The sequence below is a fragment of the Trachemys scripta genome, chromosome 21 (genome assembly GCF_013100865.1).
Source record: "Trachemys scripta elegans isolate TJP31775 chromosome 21, CAS_Tse_1.0, whole genome shotgun sequence".
In the NCBI taxonomy this organism is placed as follows: Eukaryota; Metazoa; Chordata; order Testudines; family Emydidae; genus Trachemys; species Trachemys scripta.
The window spans coordinates 7640766-7662682 of NC_048318.1; the positions used below are offsets into that span (position 1 = coordinate 7640766).

The 21917-nt window shown below is 49.5% G+C and overlaps 1 protein-coding gene across 7 annotated transcripts in view; it reads left to right on the plus strand.

Moving 5' to 3' along the window:
* The window catches only part of NTM (neurotrimin), a 676988-nt gene that overhangs the window by 386996 nt on the left and 268075 nt on the right, over window positions 1-21917 (plus strand). For 5 of the 7 annotated variants that reach the window (XR_004643653.1, XM_034754498.1, XM_034754501.1 and 2 more), the window contains exon 1: window positions 13002-13292. Coding sequence is in view for 6 of the 7 variants with exons in the window: in XM_034754498.1 (XP_034610389.1) it covers window positions 13126-13292 (167 nt within the window). In the remaining variant the exon portion in view is untranslated. Of the gene's footprint in view, window positions 1-13001; window positions 13293-21917 lie in introns of those variants that run through there. The other 2 variants (XM_034754499.1, XM_034754500.1) reach the window with 1 other exon arrangement.

Sequence of the window (21917 nt, forward strand, 5' to 3'; positions counted from 1 at the left end):
CCGATTTGTGCACCGTGTTTTAAGGATGGAAAATCTTACCCCCCGGAAGCAAACAATTGACTAAAGAAGACACATCTCTGCAGGGCCAGTTGCTTTGTGTGTGTGTCATTTTTGCAGCCCTTTGTGTTTGCATGGCAACCTGTCTCCCCCGTCGTTACGCACACCTCCGCCTTCTGCTTTGGCTTGGAAGTCCTGATCCTGTGTTGTTGGCATTGCTCACAAATTCAGCCTCACTGCTTTGCTTCCTTGCAAAACCTCCCGCCCAGGCCTCCAGGGCGCTAATGCCACTAGAGCGGCCTCTCACATAGCATTGCGTGCTTCCAGCCCCAGGCAGCAGCCGGTGTGTGCAGACACCACTGCAGAAAGGAGCGTTAATGGAGGGGAAAAGTTAACCACTTTTATTGAACTGCAAAAAAGGTTGTTTTTATATTGCTTTATTGGAATATAAAGACAGCTTTTATAACCCTTTAACGAGGCATAAAAGCAGCTTGGAGATTGGAAAGCTCTCTCCATTTTAAGACAGACAAAGAGAGAAAGAGAGCAAGCATCGGCCATGAGCTGAGGTCAGAACTAGCCAGGTTCAGTGCAGGGTTAATTCCTGGAAGAGGTTTCCGCATGTTTGCACTAGCAATGGGCCTGAGTCCAAAGCAACAGATAGACGCTCCTCGACTTTGGGGCCATATCTCAGTTAAGCAGATTGGACCCATCTCTAGGCTTTGACGTGTGTTTCCTTTCCGTGTAACTGCTGAGCTAGTTCCTCAGATCTTTAGGGGGTGGAGTAAGTGTGGTGCATAATGATCTAACCTGTTTTATTTCATTCTCTCTCTTGTCCTCGTTGAATATATGCCCCTCTGGCTTTGATCTTACTGGAACAAGGAAGTGTGTCTGTAAATGACTTAGGCTACATATCCCCTGGGAGTGAGGGGTGTGATTCCCAGCTCCCCTAGACACGCTCAAGCTAGAGCGCTAAACATAGTAATGTAGTTGCAGCAGCGCGGGCAGCAGCAAATGGAGGCCTGACTAACCACCTGACTACATACCCATGGAGTCCAGGCGGACTTGTGTTCGGAGCGGCTAGCCCATGCCACCACTCACTGCTGCCCAGGCTCCCAGGACCACACTGCTATTTTTAGCACGCTAGCGGCTAGCGTGAGTATGTCTGGGCTAGCTGGAAGTCACACCCCAGCTCCAAGTGTAGACGTTGCCTCAGTTTGAGGCTTTGGTGAAAGGCTGAGTTAATTCTTATCCAGCCAGAGCTATTCACTCCCAGTGCAGAGTCACTGTCACTGTCAAGTTGGGAGCCTCACCTTTTGCTTCTGATCCTACACCTGCTTATTATTCTCACCTTCCTTGTATTTCAGTTGTACCTAGTAGCTTGTGCTAGGGGGCACTATGCTTACATATAGTAAGAGACAGTCCCTGTGCTGGAGAGTGTACAGTCTAAATAGACAAGACTGGTAAAGGGTGGGAGAAAGGAAGTATTGCAAGCCCCATTTTACCTATTGGAAATCAAGGCACAGAGATGAAATGACTCACCCAAGGTCACACAGGGAATCTGTGGCAGAGCTAGGAATTGAATCCAGATCTTCTCACTCTCAGTCCAGTGTGTTAATCACAAGACTGTTCTTCCTAGTCCTGGGGGCTACACACAGGAGTCAAGCTAAGTATGTGCATAAGTCTGGGTGGTGTTTTCGCAATCATTTAGAGCTGGTCAGAAAAATTCTCATGAAACATTTTTTTTTATTTGCCCATTTGTCTAAATTGAAAAGTTTTGTGGAGATGGTACAGTTTCAACAACGTTCCAACCAACTGGTTTCCTGCCAGTTTGCCAGCCCGGTTCCTCGGCAGCCCTTCTGCTGGCCTGCCTCGGAGTCGGAGACCCCAGGGTTGATGGCTCTGGGATAGCCCACCACATCTGCTTGGGGACTTTTGTGGTTTTCCCATGGATCTGGGTGTAGGAGTCGGTCAGATATAGCACTTAGAGGGGAGTCACCCAAACTGATCTTCCTAACAGTATCCCCCTGAGGAGAGAACAGTGCCCTGCAACCCTTTCCGGTAACTGAGTGTGCCTTGTGCCTTGTTTGTGGTCCTCAGGCGCTGCTCCCCTCTGCCCCCAATAATCACCCTCCTTGGATTCTGGCTAATGATCCTACACTGCAAAAGAGCAGCAGCTTCTACTTCTATTTCACAGAGAGGAAGTGGCACCGGAGACCTTGTTCTCTGCACATATTTATCATCATTGTAAAGGGGAAATGCCACTGGTATTAATGCAGTTCTCACTGGCAGAGAATTGTCTTCCTTCCATCAGACTCGATGTTTAGTGAGAAGGCCAGTGCCCAGCCCTAGGAGGGGAGTGTATGGGGGGGGGGGGTTGTTTTATACCTAGAATGATGGAAACCTGCACAAGTTCCTAGTTGAGGTGCGCTTGGAAAAGTACCACACAGTGTGGACGTTTCTCTGTACTTGGGGTCAAATGGGGCTTCTTTTTGCATCTTCCATCAACATGAATGGAGCTGAATCTGTATAAGTGATAAGAGAATAAAGAAAGCTGAAGGGTGTTTGGACGGTGGGCTTGCTTCAATCTGCTGTGGAGACAGAGCCAAGATCCCAAGGCCCCCATCCTGCAAACTGCTCCATATGGGCATCCTCCTATTGAAAACATTGGGGTCTACATGTGGGTGCAGGGATCTGTCCCCAGCTGGCAGCCTGCACGATCCAGCCTCTGTGCCTGGCTCACAGTCTGCACTGCATCCACATTTAGATCTGGGCTGTTGGTGACAGCCAGTCTCAAGTCACAAAGTTTGTAGAGTTATTCTACACAGGGCTCCAGTTTCCATCACCCCTCAGCCTCCTTTTATTTGCTTTTCCCACTAAATATTCATCAGTAACATTTAAGACAAAGGAAAGAGATAATTACAAGGGGAGAGTTTTTTCAAGATATTAAAGGTTAACAGAATTCTTGGCATTTGTGCCTCGTCAATTTCCATGTAATTATGCTCAATTCCCAGAATTCAGAGGCGACTGTGCCTTTTAACTCTCAAAGATGGTACCCCGGGAATTTAATTTATGAGATCATTTCTCAAAAATTTCAGCTTCAAATCAAGCATCTTGCTTAATAGCATGGTTATTATTAATATTATTCTTGGATGGGGAATGCTGCGAGGGTCAGTAGGCCGGCAACCGAAGTAAAATTGACTCACTGCGACAGCGGTGAGCCCTGCTTTTGTTACTCAGAGTGAATGATTTGTCTGCCCCCGTGCCATGTGAAACGAAGCGCTGTTACTTTATGATCAGCAAAACACGAACCTGATAAAGAGCCATAGATTTGGTCTGGGAGGAGCATCCAGGAGCAGGAGCTGGCAATTTAAAAAAAAAAAATACATAAATTAAATAAAAGTGATTCTTTTTTCCAGAAATATTTGTGTGAATCAAAAAGTCAATCAAATTTCAAGTCAATATTGTGGTAAGAGGGAAACAAAATGTTTTGTTTTGACCATAAACAAATCCATTTAGATGTTCAGGCCTTTTGACAAAAGCAAAGGCCTGAATTTACACAACAGCTGCAGGAGAAGCTCTGGCCTGCCTGGTAAGCTTTAGCCCAGCAGTTAGGGCATTCTGCTGGGATGGGAAACTCCTTGGTTCGATTCTGCCTGCTGTGGAAAAGGGATTTGAATTTGGTTCCTCTCACTGGGGGTGAGTACGCTGGTCTATGCTGCTGTGGGGCGTTCTCTCTTGTTGAAGCTGTTCTACTTTTTATAAATCATTAAAGCGTCATTGGGGGCCCTGAGTCTGCCATATCTTAGCTGTGCCACCTAGCTAACAGTGTGACTCTGCCTGGCCCACGGTCTATTCATTGTCATCATGAATGATAATGAACTGCCGGTGTGATTGACAATGGAGAGTTGTCAGGTCAGGGCGTGCTGGTATGAATAACTATGTAGCCTGGTGGTTAGGGCCCTTACCAAGGCAGTGAGAGAACCGAGTGCAAGTCCTGCTCTAATTATGCTTTAGTTATTTATATAAAGTGGAACAGCTTCCAGAGGAGAGACTGGCAGAGCCCCACACCGGGTTATCCCATAGCTTCTCAGATCAGGCCTTTCCCTGCAATGGGGGACAACCAAGTCCAACTTCTTTCCCCACCTCAGGTAGACAGAATTGAACCTGGATCTCTTATTTCCCAGATGAGTGTCCTAAGCACATCGCTCTAGCTACTAAGAGAGCACCCTCCGTCAACTTCGCCTCTGGCCATTTTTTGAATCCAGACTTTTGTCTTTGTCAAAATGCCTGAAAGTCTCAACAAAGTTTGGGTTTATCAGCATAAACTAGCTCTTTAAGGGTGTGCTGGGTTGAGCCTCACCTGTGACTAGTTCAAATCTCAATCCAGGTGTCATATGTAGGGCCGACGAGAGGGGGGGAAGCCGGTACAAATTACCGGGGCCCGGTGGTCTGGAAGGGGGCTCAGGGCCCGGCTTCCTCCCCCTCTCGTCAGCCCTGTTTAGCCGGTCCGCCCTTGCTGGGGGGGGGGGGGGGGGGGCGAAAAAATGTTTTCACCGGGGCCCGAACCCGCTTTCAGCGGCCCTGGTCATATGATTAGAGCATGTGACTAGGGGTATAAAGGCAGCGTGAGCTCAGTCAGCAGGGAGGAGGAGGAAGATTGTGATTGTGTGAGTTGTACTTTCTAGACTGACTTGCCTTCATTCCCTCTTGGAGAGCCTAGGGAGTCAAAACCTGTAGAGAGCCAAGTGCTGGTGGGAGACTTGTATTATTCTAAAGTTTACATTAATATCCCAGACTCCACAAAGGGGGCGACTTAGTGAGAAAACCTCAGCACTGAAGCCAGATCTGGTAAGCCCCTGCTACTGGGCTCCGTTGTGCTAGGTTCTTTTTTTTTTTTTTTTTTTTTTAATTAATGGAGATATCCTGTCTCCTAGAACTGGAAGGGACCTTGAAAGGTCATCGAGTCCAGCCCTCTGCCTTCACTAGCAGCACCAAGTACTGATTTTTCCCCAGATCCCTAAGTGGCCTCCTCAAGGATTGAACTCACAACCCTGGGTTTAGCAGGCCAATGCACAAACCACTGAGCTCTCCCTCCCCTCTGTAGACCCTTGTAACGAAAAAGACACTCGTTACCCCCAGAGAATTTACAGGCTAAGTCTATGGCAGAAGAGGAATAAAACTACCCAACTGGAAGCTTTTTGTTTGTGGTTTTTCAAGTTTAACCAAACTGCTCCAGTGCTCACGAATGTTTTAGGTGAAGATTTAGGCCTTGTTTGATTTTAGCCTATTCAGCTTTTTTCCCCTCCTACTCCCTGTTAAAATTCAGCCTGGAGTGAATTGTAGAGCAGTGAGTTAATGCCATATGCCTATAAAATACTATTAGATGGCTGATGGCATGCTTTTATCTGACACCAATAGATGTCTCTGGCACCTGACTCAGCCCTGATCAAATGCAGGTGAGGAAGCAGTGTCTGACTGTGGAGTGACTTTTTAAGTGTTACTGCAACCAACTAAGCTCCCAACAATGCCACAAGAAACAGATTTATATAAAAAACAATATTGATTTGTACCAAGGAGAGCAAAGATCAATTCTGTTTAATAACTTCCACTGTGCCTGTGTTGCTCTGGATTTCCAAGATAACGTCTTTGGACTCCCGATATAAATATTAAAGGGACACGTACAACCGTGGCACGAGGTAAATAAAATCATTGTTTGGGGTTTGCTGGGTAAAGGTAGGCAAGCGAAACAGATAGTGGAGCCCTGATTCTCCCATGGGGCTGAGGAATGCTTGGACTAAGACTTGAGGGAAGGTGCAAAGACAATTGTGCACCCCAGTCTCCCACTGAGCCAATACCCTGGGGCTGTCTGCCCAGTCCATAATACATTAGAGCAGCCTAAAGGTTGCTGTAATCTGCCCCAGCAACATGTGGCTGTTATAGCAGCTGGTGGCTACCAACCTACAAGGGCTTACTCCTAGCAACAATGCCCCTGCTGATGCTGAGGGGAGATGGTTCAGGACAGCCTGAGGATTCTCACAGGGAAGGGGAATCTTCCACTGGCCACCTAAGCCAGCAGGGCACTACTGGGTAGGAGCTGACTCATTGGGAGCCAATCCTGCAACTTTTAAGGACGTGGCTGTTCCCTACCCACCCCAGCAGCCCCCTTGGCGGTCAGCGGGCTTTACTGGTGTGAGCAAAAGTCTGCAAGGTCAGGCTCTTTGCTCAGCCTCCAAAATAGCCTGTCACGGGCTGGAAAGAGTTAAATTCCATTTTAACATAAGACCCAGACAGCGAAGAAGGGAGAGAGAGAGACGAAACCAACCCCAAACTGACTAGCTTTTTAAAGGGCAAAGGAAATGTTCTTTTTATGGCCAAGCGCCTAGTGTAAAGTGCAGGGAAGAGAAGGACCGGAGCTGCAGAATCCTGGCTAGGCTTTAGGGGAAGGCTCCCAAATGCGCAGTTAATTTAAATTTAATAGGACAGTTACTGTAAGTTTAAATAAATGCCAGTTAAATATTAACTGCATCTTTATTGGGGGATTAGCGGAGCCTCTTGTATTATGTTTTTTAAACTCAATAAATATGTTGCTAATAATCATCGCTCCTCTTCAAATGTGACAGCAGCTGCTGCTGCGATTGCTGAATGTACATCAAACAATTATTTGGGGCAGCTCCCGGAAAGCATTAGCCAGACAAGAGCTGGAGCAGTTTGGGGGTTTGGGGAGCCTGGGGATTGTGAGACACCAAGTGGGGAGGGGTTTAAAAAAAAAAAACAGCAGAAGGGAAAGTGAATCACTCCTCGGGTGGAGCTGTGGGGTGGAATGAACTATAATTATTTGGGAACGTCTGAGATCTGACACAGCAGAGTTGCAGTGGACCTTCTGTGAGCATCATCTCTGTTCATGGTCTGAATTCCTCTGGGGAGGAGAGAGTTCTGAAAGGTCACCAGCCATATACCATGTGCTATCATGGTTTCCTAATTGGGGCCACTATTAGCAATGGAAAAAATTAGTCTGTGTGTCCTATGTCAGTGCAGAGGGGTGAAAATCCTTTGTATTATCAATGAATCTTTATTTTTTAGACTCTTAGGACCCACTGACTTTAATGGGGGGTTTGCTTACATAGCGAGTGTGCGGTTTTGCAAAGCACATTTATAACCCTGAGGACGCTGAAGGATAAATCTTAACATGTTGTATGAAAGAGGTTGATGCAATAATTGTGTGTATGTATGTTAAGGGTACTGTATGCATAGGTGTTACAATGACTATTAGAGATGAGTTTTGGATCAATTAAGTTTCAGATGAGAGTTAGCAATTTCAAAAGTGTATACGTGTCCATCCATCGTCAGGTTTCATGCTGTAGTATCTGAGCTCAGTGCAGAATCTGAGCTCTTTCCCCATAAGAGTCTGTAAATTGAAACCAAATGTTGCTCATCTAGTTGTATACATTGAATATACCAAGAATTTCTGCAGGTGAAATTGTATCTGAAATGAAATTCTTCCATGTTAGTGGGCGCATATTTTCTGTGTAGTGTTTGGTTCTTTCATTGTGCGCGTGCGTGTGTGTACACACCTGTATATCAATGGCCTCCTACACACACCCACATGTAAGCTAAACATGAACACTGTGCCAAGTTTGCAGAAAAACTGAAATAACATGAAATTGACCTGGCTTCACTTGACTCACAGCCCTTAACTACAAATTGACAGAGAAACCCTGGCTGCAAATTTTTGCATCTGGAACCTGATCCCAAAGCTCCTCAAAGTTCAGAAGCATTCAGATCTGGAGATTTTGCTTATGCTTATTTCTAGTTTTGCTAAAAACCCCTAGAAGCTCAGCCTGTGTGTGTTGGAAGGCTTGCAAACCAGTCACAAGACCCAGGGGTCATTTTTGCATCAGAGCCGAGTGGGAATGCTAACGCAGGTGGAACTTGGTGGTTTTTACAGAGATTTGCTGTGAGTTTAGGGGTGTGTTTGCATGAAAATGCCCTTGCTTGAAGTTGAAGGTCATAGCAGAACTGTGACGGGGCCACGTGAGTCAAGGGTGGAAAGATGTAAGTCTTTATGAACTGCTGAATTTTGCACTGTCTGCCTGTCCAATCTCGCCCTCTCTGAATTTTGCACTGTCTCTGTCCACTTCTCTCTAGAAATATGAGTAAATATCACCTCAAAAGCATTTTGCTTCGCTGATACAGCCAGGCTTTCAGCCTGCTTCTCCACACCTTATCCGGACTCTTAAAGCTCCCATCCACTCAGCCTATGACACTGCAAGATTCCTGGGCGCTCTGCTTTCATTCAGATAGCTTCTACCGCCTTCAGACTCTCCCTGGGGATTTCTCCATAGACTAGACCCATGAACTATTGCTTCTCCTGCCCCTTCGCCTTTCCTAGGTTCATCAGTCGATGCAGCCCCCTTCCCTCCAGTTTCTGGTAATCCCAGGGAAAATCCTATCCCAGTTTAGACTGTCTTTAAATCTCTCACGCTAATATCTCCCCACCACCACCCACACACACACAGCAGTACCCTTAGCCAGCCTTCTCCTTGCCAGTCTGTACCTTGCTTTGCAGAACCTCCTGCGCACTCTGTTTATGGACTCTGCCAGGAGAGGGGGGGCATTTAGCCTTGTTAGAAAGAAGGAACAGGTTGGGGGTATTTTTCTTTCCATATTTACCCTGGGCAGGCAACAGGCACAAGGAAAACAGATCTTTAGTTATGAAGAAAGCTGGGAGAGATCAGGACAAGATGTCACATTCTCAGTTCAGTTGGACGCCAGTGTGCAAGCGCCCTCCCCATGTATACCAGACCCCAGCCTTCTGTCGTGGTCCAAATCTAGCAAAGGAAAATGATTGCCCGGGTCCCCTGAGGAAGCTACAAAGCTCTCTCTCTGCTGCTGCAGCACGGTCACAGTTGGACTCGACTGCTGGCTCCTCCGCTCCTGGAGCCGCAGAATATTTCAAAGGAAGCTGGATTTCTTTTCCTCTTTTGCTGTTTGGGTGCATGTGTTTACTGTCTATGGATAGTTTTAAAATCTGAACCAATTACAGTGAACGGCGAGGAGATGAGCTGTGACAGGCTCATTTGTTTGTACATTGTGTCTGTGCAAGAGGGAGAGACAGAGAAGTGGAGTGGGGAGTCGGTAGGACTTGGTACGAGCAGGCTGGATTTGGGAGGGGGAAATGACTGAAAATCATCAGAGCATTGCCAATCTCCTATTGCTAGGTAACCCTGCCCCACCTCACTCTAGTCTATCTATTCTATTTTATATATGGCCCCCATTCCTGTAGAGTCTTAGTTCCTCATAATTACTGTATTTACCCTCACAGGTAGAGGTAGTGCTTTTATCCCCATTGTACAGATGGGGAACTGAGGCACAGAGTGACTTGCCCAAGGTCAAAAGAGAAGTCTGTGGCGAAGCAGGGAATTTGACCCCGGGTCTCCCATGTTCCAGGTTAACACCCTAACCGCTGGACCGTGCTGCTTCGTGCTTGACCCAATCACAGCGTCACGGATCAGCCAATGAAATTGCACTCCAATGATTCAGTGTTTGTTTCTTTTGTTTCATTGGTTGAAACTTTTGCCGCTCGGTATCCTGCATTGTGAAGAGCTCTGTGTGGTCCGAATTGGTTCAGGGGATGCTTCAGCTCTCCTGTTCGTGTAGCTGAATTAATTTCTCTTTAAATGCTGCTCAGATCTTTCTCATATCCCCCCAATCCAGACTCTTCAACATTCCTTTCATCCTCCGTGCCCGAAGCATTATTGCCTCCAACGCTGCTCTTTTATATTAAATGGGGAGGGGAGTTGATGCAGAGAGACTGGCAGGCTGGCCTGTGGAAAGATCACCCCAGGCAGCATGGTGGTGTGGTTAGAGAATGGCACATTTAATGTTTAAAGGCAGCCTTGATTTTGACAAGTGACAGGCTCACTCACTGTTTCCTATCCCAGCCCTTTTCATGTGGGAGTCATTCTTCACTTTGTTTAAATCCACTGGAAAAAGTGACCGGAGGCTGCATGAGAATGAAGGACAGGATGGCTCATAGAGGGAAGGAGTGGGGCATATGGATGGAGGCTAGTGTTACTCTGCTGACTGTCCCTTTATACTAGTGGGGTGTGAAAGATGGGAGGAAGAGCTCCCCATCAGATGCCCACCCAGGACTTGAGAACAGCCAAAGAGAATCCATCCGATGATTTCAACTGAGCCCAGTGTATGCTGTGGTGGGACTTGGAGTCTTAGTGAGTGTTGTACAACATTCCTGTGATCGATAAATCTCATGGGTTTTATGTGTACTGGAATAACAGTGTCCACATGGAGGGGTTCTACCTGAAAAAACTCCCCCACCATAGACAAGCCTTTAATTTAAGCAGCTCCCACTAACCTAGAATACAACACAGCACCTTGTGCATTGGGAAACAGGCAGAGAGGGGTTATCTGAATGGCTCTTAAGAGTTCCTCTTTTGCTGCTAAAGGAAAACGGTCTCTTACAAACAGACAGGTCACGAACAGCCTGGAGGAGAATTGGGAAGATCTGTGTGAAATAAGCCCAGTTTGCTCTCAGGTTTCTTCCTAAAAAAGCCTCCACACTGCCTCATATGTATCTTCCACTCTGTTTTGTATGGTGGGGTGCAATGGGGTTCCAATCCTTACTGGGGCATTGGAGCATTACAACAATAGAGGAAACAATGAATTAAGTCAGTTTAACCCTTTGTTGGCAGTCATCGGGACCGAATGGACTACTGAGACTGAACTCCTCATGCCAGTGAGTGTCTCCCTACTACAGCAGGGGGCAAAATAGGAACTTAGGGCTGGAAAGTGCTGTAAAAACACCAAACTCTCACTTTAAATCCTAAGGGTAGTCCTGGTCCTGCTTGCAGGCTAGAAGCCTCTGTAGGGAAGTGTGCAATCTGGTGGCTCAGCAATCAGTCTACAGGGAAATAGTAAGGTGGGGTCGTTGTGTCCCTCTGGTTTGGGAAGCAGCACGCTCCTGTGTGCGTGATCATGCCAAATTGTAAGAAATAAAGTAGTGTTACATTGCAACCTTCCAGCTCAAATGTTTTATGCTTTTAGCTAACTTTGCTGTATGTATGCTGTGAATTGAACTGGAGGGACTTTCTGGGTCATGTGGTCCAGTCCTCTGCTATCACAGGCAACCCCATCATAAACATATCAAGCTCCATCTTAAACTTAGTTAGGTTGTTTGTCCCACTCCTCCTATTGGAAGTCTGTTCCTAAAATGGGGAAGCTGTGGATAAATATGACTTCTGCCTCTAGGGTTGTCAATCCAGCACCTTCTCCCAGTGCTAAATTCAGAGCAAACAAGCTTTAAAAAAAATGGAACAAGAAGGCGCAAAGAGACTGGCAAAGCAATCCCCTTCTCTTGTGATCCATTAGCATGCTCAGTAATAATAATAAGGCTTTATTTGATAGTGTCTTCTCTACCAGGCAAATCTCAGAATGTTTGAGAAATTAAATAGCACAGTTAGTGAATTAAATAGTAGTTTACAGGGGAGTGGGAGACTCGGGGGATTAGTAGCGGGCTATGGATCTTTTCACATCTAGGTCACTGGTTTGAATCCAGCTCAGGTTGGCAGGAATTTAACAAAAAAGGTGCTATCTAATAGCTGGTGGGTGCCCTGTGTGTGGAAATGAATTGGGAAGTCTCAGCTCAGTTCCTAGGTGTCTTCACCATTAAAACCACCATTTACAGCAGGCAGGAAGGGCTTGACTTTCACAAGAGCTGGGCGCCTGCAGCTTGCACTGACTTCAGGAGTTATGTGTGCCATGGCTTAACACTAAGGTATTGGCGCTTCGGCTGCCTGCGTTGTACCTGTTCGGCTAAATAAAGGACTTCGTTCTCCAGGGCTGTCTACCTGGCACCTTTTATCTGCAGGAAATTGTGCATAGAAATGGCAACACCCTGAGCAGCTGGTGGAGGGAGAGAGAAATGACTAGGCATAATGCAACTGCAATATGTCCGAAGTTATGAGTGGATAAAAGTATTTAGGGATTAAACTAGCTACTATGTAAGAGCTTCTCAGCCCCCTGTTAGGAAGTGTGGTGTTATGGCTCGCACACGCAGGACTGGGCGCCTTGGGTTCTGTTCCCATTCCTTTTACTGAGCCACTGTGTGACCTTGCTGCTCCGTGCCTCAGTTTCCCCATCTGTAATAATCCCGGGTGGCTTCAGAGGCACCCCGCGCCGTCTGCCAGGCAGTAATCCATGCTGGCGATGGGCTTGGCGCTTCCCTGCTCTAGAAGGAGCAAAGTCGTTGAAATGGGTGGCCGCGGACACGGCGAGCGTGTTTACCGAGGGCCTGGGGAGGAGGGGGTTAAATCCGGCCCGGCGCGGGCAGGGTTAAAGTGGGAGAGCCCCGCAGCAGCTCCGCGCGCGCGGCTCAGTGTGGCGGGGCCGGAGCCCGGGCGCTGGTCAGTGATGGAGTCGCTGCCATGACAACCCCGGGCAGGCAGCGCCCGGGCGGGCGAGCTCCGAGGCGATGCTCCCGGCCGGGAGGGAGCGCGCAGCTGGGCTGCTGAAAGTGGGGGCAGCCGCCGGCTCCTGCGCGCCTCTCCTGCGCGCCTCTCGCCTCCCGCCGGCCGCTGCGTCCTCCCCTCGCTGAGCAGAGCCGGGGCCAGCCGGGCTCCTTCCCCGCGCCCCGCGGCCGCCGGAGATCGCAGCCGAGCCCGGGCGGTCCGCAAGTTGCAGCGGCGGAGCGGATTGCGGTGCCCAGCTCCCGCGGAGGCCTCTGCCCGGCTCCTCACTTTCTCGCTGCTGCCGGGGGAGCCGCTCGCCAAAGCCGGAGCTGGGAGTTTAGACCTCGGGGGGCGGGGAGCGCCTGGGCAAAGTGAGATTCCGAACTGTTCCTGGGAAGAGCCGGCTGGCGAAGCCCCCCCCGCGCCTCCCCTCCTCTTCCCCTGCACCCCGGTGCCCCCTTCCTCCTCCCTCGCCAAGGAATACTGGGGACTCCCTCCGGATGCTCGGTTCGCCGAGGCTGGATTGCCAGGGGCGCTGCTAATCTCCGAGGAGCTCCGTGCCTGCCCTGCGCTCCCACCCTGTTTGCCTGGTTTTCCCCCCCGTTTCTCCTGGTTGCCTTGTCGGGTGTGTTTCTGGCCTTTTGGAAAGTCCCCGCTGCCCAGGATGGGGGTCGGCGGGTGCTTAGTCGTGCCCTGGAGGTGCCTCGTCGTCCTCTGTCTCAGGCTGCTCTTCCTTGTGCCCGCAGGAGTGCCCGTGCGCAGCGGAGATGCCACCTTCCCCAAAGCTATGGACAACGTGACCGTCAGACAAGGGGAGAGTGCCACTCTCAGGTAGGAGCAGATGTTTTTCTGGTATCTACAGGGGTGTTGCTCTGTGGGTGCTCCGGCCCCAGGTGCATGCCAGGGGCTTTTGATGCCACATTGGTATGGGGGGGCGGCTGCTGCTTAGCCTGGGCTCTGGCCGGTTTTGTCCTCACTGTGGCAGGATGAGACCCCCGAGTTGGGGAAGAAAATGCAACACTGTGTCTGGGGCTCCTGCGTTCGGGGCAAGTGGGGTGGCAGGGGGGCAAGAAAGGTTGCTGATATAGTGAAGCGGCTGCTGGTTCAGAGAACGCCACGGGGTCTGCAAAGGAATGAAGAGGGCAAATTCTGTTACTCCCTTGGCACTGGAATGCAGATACCATGCAGGGAGCAGGCAGGCAAACATAGGTGCCAGGCAGTGAAGCTGGCAGTGAGATCTGGTTGCCAGGCAGGGAGTTACCATTAACTGACACCCCCGTTCCCTTCCTTAAAAGTTACTGAAAGGGAAGGGGAGTGGGAATTAGTCTTTATGTCTCTGTGCCGGTATCTGCTTGGATTGCCAGCATGGTGTTTAAGGCTCTGGCATCTCTGGCAATGCTGGGGCTGGGGCTTGGTCACTTTGTAGAACATGTGGGCTTGTGTGTGCCTGTATTTTGGGATCAGGAGAGAGCTGGTCCTCTGAGGCTGATGTTGCTGTTAAAGATGCCTCCGTGCATGTCCAATAAATATGAGCTGGGAGTGTGTGTGTGCAAAGTGTAAATGGTGCTGAAGTTTGAGTCCCCTGTTTGGTTTGCAGGCACCGACAGGCGTGTGGTGAGAGCCAGAAGCGGGCTCTTCTTGGCACGAGAGGGGCAGAGTGAGGAGCAGCCATAAAGTGTCAGTGATGGGAGGGGTGTCAGTTTGGTGCCAGGCATGGCGGGTGCAAACGCCAGTGTGCCTCGCCCGCAGAACTGCTCATTAAAATCCCATTGCATGCACGCTCCGGCGTGGCGGGGGGGGGGGGGGGTTGTTCCACCCCCTGCAGGCATTAACTCTTTGGAGTGTTCAGAGACGGCTAGGGGCATTTCCCTCCTCCTCTGTTAGCCATGCTGGGGGGCTGTTTAAAGGGAAGAGATGAGCTTTATTCAAGGGATGCAGAGGCTGAGAATGCTGCCAAACACATAATGTCTCAGATCGCAATCAATGCAATATCTGGGTTGTCCGTTACCCAGACACCCATTCCTCCTCTGGCAGCAGACGGACATGGTCATCTAATAGTTCTCTTCTGTCTCCGATGACGAGGATCTTTTTTTGTTTTTGTTTTTTCCTTTTCTTTAAATGATTCATTTTAATTGCAAGCTTCACAACCGGCAATTAAAACTCTCTGGTGCTCAGGAGCGACTTTTTAGTGGCCGCGTGTTGCTCCAGCGCTACACGTCCATCTGCGGGGTGTGTCAGGCAAAAGCTAAACTCTCCTACTTCTTTGCGTCACTGAGTGGAGCAGTGCCAAGGATGGGCAAAAAGTGGGGCTGGCTCCAGAGGGGAGGCCATGGAATGCTGGTTGAGTCTCCCTTTTGAAGTGGTGCAGGGAAAAGAAATTAAATTAGGGTCACGTACTGCCCCTGGAAACATAAGCACAATGCCAATGCAGGGACTACACCTCACAGGGTCCTCCAGCTGGGTTGCTGTCAATTCCCTCCTAGCCTGCACCTGCTTGCTCGCTGCAGGATTCCTGGGTTTTGAGGATCCCAGCAGCAGAGAAGGGTGGTTGTCCCTTGGATCTGATCCTCATTAGCCTGGCTGTGTGTGAGGGTGCCTAGTAATGGAAAAAACGGGGTGACTCAGGTCAGGGCTCAACTCCCATCAGGAGCAGTACTGCCCCATGTTCAGAGGCCAGTCCTTCATTTGTGACCGGAATGCAGGCAAAAGGCACAGGAATGTGGGTGCCAAGTACAGGGGCCGGCAGGGGCACGTGGGCACCAGGCAGCAAAGGTGACACTGGGATACGGATCAGGGGGCTGGCATTGAGTGACACCCCAGTTCCCTCCCTCCCCACCCTCCAAGTTACTCAAAGGGGAGGAGGATGTGAATTGGTCTTTGTCTCTGTGTCAGGTCTGACTAGAGGGGCAGGGGGGACTCTGGCAGTGCTGGGGGTGTATCCCGGTCACTTCGTGCTAATGTAAGCCTGGGCACTTTGCACGTGATAGAGATGTACTCCACTGCGAGTGGTCCTGTAGCGTCAGCCTAGAACAAAGGATCAATAGGGTGAGTCAGCAGCCGGGCCATTTCCCTTTTTATGAATGAGGCCCGTAGGAAAGAATGAAAAATCCTGCACATAGATGGGCTGCAACGGAGCCACAGGGAACGTGGGTTCAGTTGAGCAGGCAGCAGCAGTGTGATTGAAGGCATTCAGCCAGCACCCCGGGACGTTAGTGTGCTTTGCTGAGTTCGACACTAGAGCCCATCCACCACAGGAGCTTAATGAGAGACACTGTTTGGCGACAGACGTCCACAGACTCAAACACTCGTGCACCAAGATGCGTGAAGAGATGCACATTTACACCTTGCACGCATTCCCAGGGACGTGCGAACCATGTGAGCGTAATACCCTTCTAGTGGCCATTGCACATCAAAGCTAACAGCCTACTAATGTATCATCTCGTGGAGTTAGTCCTTTAGCTCAAGTGGCAGAGGACTGTGTTTTGGCTGGTTCTGGGTTCTACCCCTGCTGATGACCCAGTTTGAGAATCATTATTCAAGCAGTCATACTCTTGGTTGCACACACCACGTGTACGCTCACAGATGCCCATGCCCACACATGTGCTTACAGACATGCAAACTATGCCTATGCCCTACACCCATATGCATAAGCATGTGCACCATGCTCACCTGTGACTTCACACGTGGGCTCATGTGGACACACGGGCAGTCGCAGACACTTGTGGGCATGCTTGCTTTGAGCTGTGCAGTGGTTACAGGCTGGTGGAGAAAAGTGCAGGAAAATAACGATTTCCAAGATAGGAAAGCAAAGAAGCATGAGTGTCTCTTGCACTCTCTCCTCACCCTCCTTGTCCAAAGCCTGATGGCAGAGGCTGGCTCCATGTGTAACTATTGATCTGTTGTTTGAGTTAACTTGTTCTGAATAGTAATGCTCTTCAAAGAAGCTTGTGCTGATCTGGGTGAGGCCACTGTCCTTCCCCATCACCACCAATGGGTTTTTCCTCTGACCCTGTAGCTGAGCAATGCCCCCTTAACTCCTGGCAGCATTGAAGTTAATGGAAGTGACTCAAATTAAAGGCTTCCTTGTTTTCAGCTGATTTCCATTTGAGTTTGGAAAGCAGCGAACTGCAGCAAAGCTCTGGAGTTTTGTTCTTGTCCTTTCACAGCCAGCAAAGGGAACACGAGTTTAATAACTTGGCTGCCAAAGAAGCAGATTCCCTGGAGCACTATGAGAGTCCTGGACCCCAACTTCTGTCACATTAGCCAATTAGACTGTTTTAAACTCTGTCCACGCTGTCCCTGAGAATGAAGTTAATTCAGCGCTTGTGAAAGGCACCAGATTGGCAGCCCTGGGGAGCCACTCTTTGTCCACAGCGCTGTTACAGCCTGGGCAGTGACCAGGGAAACTCCTCACGCCGCCCCAGGCCAATGTGCTTCCATCCTGGCATAGAACAATCTCTATCACAGGGTTAAAGAAGGGTCCACTCTCCCTGGCCCATTCAGTCCTTGACCTCTCGGCTCAGGGGCCGAGCTAATGTCTGTTACAGGGTCGTTTTAGGACAGGCACCCCTGTCAAGGGGTGTCCAGGCTGAGTATCCACCAATTCATCAGATCAATGCCAAAGATCATTTATTAGATCCGGGTCCTTGACCTGGCTGTCATGACTCTAAAGGGGATCATGCACGGCTGTCGGGGGTCCACAGGTTGACTGTGTGCTGTGTGAAGAAGAACTTCCTTTTATTTGTTTTAAACCTGCTGCCCATTAATTTCATTTGGTGGCCCCTAGTTCTTATATTATGGGAACAAGTAAATAACTTTCCCTTCACTTCCACAAGAAGTCAGCCACCTACAGTAACTCCTTTTAACCTCTTCATTGTTATGGGAAGATTGAGGCCTGTCATCTTCCTTTCCATTGTCCTCTACGCTTCCCATTTCTAGCTGGACCAGAAGCACTGAGATACCATGAATGACACTCCTCTTACTATATTTCCAGCCTGATTGGAACCAGGAAGTGCCAGATGCTGCATGGAAAAAAAGTCTGCAAGTGGGTGCATTGCCCCGAATCCCACTGATTTGTTGTCATAGGGTATGTCTACTCTGCCGCTGGGAGCATGCCTGAACCCCTTGGGCAGCTAGTCCAAGCCAGGATCTGTGCTCTCCCCAGCTATGCTGCTATTTTAGCATGTTAGCTCAAGCAGAGCTAGCGTGTCTGTCTCCCCAAGCTGGGAAGCATGCTCCCAGCTGCAATGTAGATGTACCTGCAGAGAATATGTATACTGGCAATTTCACTCCACACTTCAAGCCTTGATCCTGGAATTGCATCAGCATCTGATGACGTTTGCACCCATACAGCATCACACTGCAGTCACTGGTGCCCCCAAGCAGGCCACGGGCCCACGTGGGTCCGATTTCAGGGGTGGGGTAATTTTTTTTGCAGGAGTTTTGTACATTTTTTGGCCTGGTTTTGCTTGATGCAGAGTTGAACCCCCTACGTTTTTGCTTTTGAACTGAATAACCCAAAATGTCCACACTGAACGCAACGGACTTTTGCCTGGGTTGGGCTCATAGCCCCAGAGTTTCCTGTGGTCTCGACTAAGGCCCTGCAAAACTGCAGCATGTTTTTCCGTGGATCCTTTTGCCACATTTTTCAGGGCTATATTTTGCATTTTCATGTCACCCCATATTGCACCCCTGGAATAATATTGGGGAAATGGCAACTTGGCTCCAAAACAAAACAGGCCTGTTTTCACTTGGACTCATGGAGACTACTGTGAAACTTCCCAGTTCCTAAGTGAAAAAAGAACCTGGCTCAGAAAAAGGCCTGTTTTCTCTGAAAATGGTCCCAGTTTAATATTTCCAACAAACGGGCTGATTTCTGGTTCGCAGCCAATTGGGGGCAGTGCTCAGATTTCAAGCCTTTCACATGTCGGTTCATATTTCACCCACATCAAGCTTTCACCTAGAACTGAAAAGAGGCTGAAATTCCCTCAAAACGTTTGCTTGGTTCCTCTGAAACTCTTGCAAATCTCCTGGCTCAAGTGTTGGGGTTTGTTCTGAACTTTTCCTCCGGTCCATAGCTGAGAATGCAGCTTGTGGGTTTTTTTTCCCCTGCTCCCACTAGTGGAAACACAAGGCAAAATTCAGCCCAAGCGGCGTGCGCCTTTGGTTCACTCTGGGGAAGCCGCACCCACGTACACCAGGGCTCAGCTTTGCTCTGTTGTTGCTTGTCTCTTTCGGATATTTGAGCACATTAATGAATACTGGAATCTCACCCTCTTCTGGGCCAAGCACAGCCCCTGATTCCGGCCCGATTGCAGGCTGCCAGGGTTGAGTGACGGGAAATCTCTCCTGCGGTTTTTGGCCTGCTGCCAGTGGTTTGTAATCAATGAGCTGAGAGAGTCTCTGCCAGGATGCAGGGATGGAAAAGCTCCTCCCCAGGTGTCACTCTGAAGGACCCTGGGCAGGGATCTCTTAGGACAATCTGAGCACTGGGCCTCAGGCCCCCCAGCAGGATGTCCAGTGCTGGAAGGACTGGTGCTCTTTTGAAAAGAAGCTGGAGCAGGGCCTAGGGCAACAGGGACAGGTGGAAGTGGATGGGCAGTGCCAGGCATTCAGTGGATGGGACAGTGCAGGTGGTGAGTGGAGCGCAGCGGGTGAAATGGGGCAGTGGGCAGAGCTAGACTGGTGAAGGTCGAGTGGGGCAGCCACCATCCCTGTGCAAGTGGAGGGCAGCAGTCGGAAGCGGGGCAGCGATGAGGAATGGCACCGTGAATCGCATGGTTTCGTACTCTGCAGCCCTGCGTACAATACGCCATGTGTTCCTGGACCTCAGTCCCTCCCTGAAGGGGTGCTGCTGCAGTCATGTGGGGACTTTTTCACACCTCTCCTTCCCGCCAATGCAGTCAGAGTCACCCTGAGTCTCTCACCATTCACCCCAGCACTCCCTGCTCCTGCCCCGGCTCACTCCCGGCATGCTTGTACACCCACCGAACTCCCCGCTAGTGGATCAGTACTCACGTTCCTCTCCAGGGCTCAGGCCCCCAGCATGCTGTTCCCATGAAATATTCATCCCGTTCTGATGTCCCGAACGTTCACCACCTGGTATTTTTTCCACCTTCTGCAATTGTTCATTTCAGAGCTTCATCCTGTAAACTCCTACCTGCTTTTCCTTCCCTGCTTGCCCACGGATGGGTTCTGTGGGGGCTTGGTCTGGGCTTTCTGCTTCTGACTTCCAAAGCAGAGGAGAAGTCACCCGGCTTCTGTTGCTCCCTGAGCTGTAAAAGAGCCCACAGCTGTGGGGGTAGCCTGGACAACACTGTTGGTGTGCAGGGCCAGGATAGAAGTAAGCCACTGACTCATTTGATGCCATCATGAACAACTTCTTCTGGCCCCTTTAGTGCCCTGTTCACTCTGCCTTGATCCCCCCCGCTCCACATGGGTCACGAGAACCTCATTTTGGGTTGTGGGAGTTTCTTATATTTCCCTTCCAGGCCCAATCCCTTTAAAGATTTGTGGTCTCTGGAAGGGAGAGGCTGGCAAACCAACAATTAAATAGATTTTGTGCTAAGGCCTTTGCATAAAGGTGTATGTGTGTATGACCCACAGAACACATTTCCACCCACCCTCCAAGCGCCACCTTCACCATGAAAATCATTGCAAATTATAGGGGGGAGCACTGGGAGTCAGAACTCCTGGGTTCCATCCCTGGCTCTGCCTCGCTGTTCAGCAAGTCACGTCACCTTTTGCCCGTAAAATGGGGTGCCCTGCAGCGCACTTTAAGCTCCTCACTCAAATGGGGCTGTGGAAGCGAGGAGCATTATTACTGGTGTGTATTGTTCAAGGGAAGCTTGTTTGCAGCCTCCAAGTCAATTGCTTTGCTCACGGTGGCATGTTTTTATAAGGGGAGTTTATTGCTAAAGTGACATGTTAGTACATCTCGGTGACAGGAGAGAGGTGGCTGAGATGGAACCAGGTTTAAGTGAAAATAGTTGTGATATGTTTGGATTTTTAAGTCCCGTTTCCATCGAAGAGGAGCTCAGTCCGGGGAAGGTTTCCCTGGACATTTTTTTCTGATAGACTGGCTGTCTGTAGAGCATCATGTGCTCTGGACCTGTCTGAAGGAGTGTCCCAGCTCATGGAGGAGTGATTGCAATGAGTGATTGCAGCTCATGGAGGCTCTGCTCCTGGGTCAGCAAAGCTGTGGCAATATGGAGTTCCAGGTGGGTTTGTATAGCCTGTGCTTCACTGCTTCTGTACCCGCGCTAGCTAGATTAAAGCTACGGGAGCTGCAATCAAACTCCATGATTGCAATGTAGACATACCCCAAACCTCTGGTCCTATGGATCAAGCATATAGTCCTGCCCTATCAGCTCTCTGGGTTAGAAGCTGCTTGTCTGGCTTGATAAGAGTTACGTTAACACATTCTTATCCCTGTCCATCTGAGGTGGGTGGGACACAACTCTAGAATGTTTTCACCTCCCATACCAAATATTTCACATAGTCATAAAAAATAATGAAGCCAGCTTTGGAGAGTGTGTTGTTCGGCCAGTTATATAAAGGCACAAGCAGCTCTTTGGATCAGGGATGGGGTCTTGCTATGTGCATGCACCTTGTGAGTGCTGCTGGCATGCTAACAGCAGCAACCCTGCTAGGAAGGGGTGAGTAACTCCAATGATCAGTTAAATGAGACAAAGGAAAACTTGTCCCCGTGCTGCCAGGGCTCATGAACCCAGACGGAGCGAGCTGTGATCTCATGGATTGGAGGCAGATTAACTCGCTGTACCTTTAAATAGCAAAGTGTTTTCGGTGGCAACTCAAGGCATCTCTAAACGTGGTGGCTGTTAGTGCTGGAGGTGTGGTGTTGAAAGTGCTGGGACTCAGGAGATCTAGGTTCAATTCCCCGATTCCCTGTAAGAACGTGGGCAACTCACTCAATCTCTCTGCCTTTGTGTCCCCATCTGTGTAATGGGGATAATACTTCCTTTCTCCCACCCCTTCTCTTGTCTATTTTGATTATAATCTCTTTGCGGCAAGGACTGTCTCTATGTCTGTGTACAGCGAATAGCATAACGACGTCCCTTTCTTGGTCAGAGCCTGTAACAGAGATAATAAATGGAGAAGTCCTCCATTGGAGGGGAACCCTCTGGTGGCTTACGGGGTGTGTCCAGGGAAAATAATATGTGGTTGGGGCATCGCTGTATCTGGCTGTTCCCCATGTGGCAAAATAGCCCCATGGAATCATTGCCAGATGGCGTAGATTAGAGCAGTGTTAAATTAGTTTTAATTTGCACTGGGGGACCAGTCTGGCACTTCTGAACCTAGGATCAGGGAAGTGCAAAGGCAGCTTAAAGTCCTTCCCTCCTAGACATGTCCTGAAGTGCTCCTCAGCTGGTCCAGAGATCCTCGCCTCTTGTTTTCCTCATTCCACTATCAGCTTTGTGCCTTCTTTCTCAATGC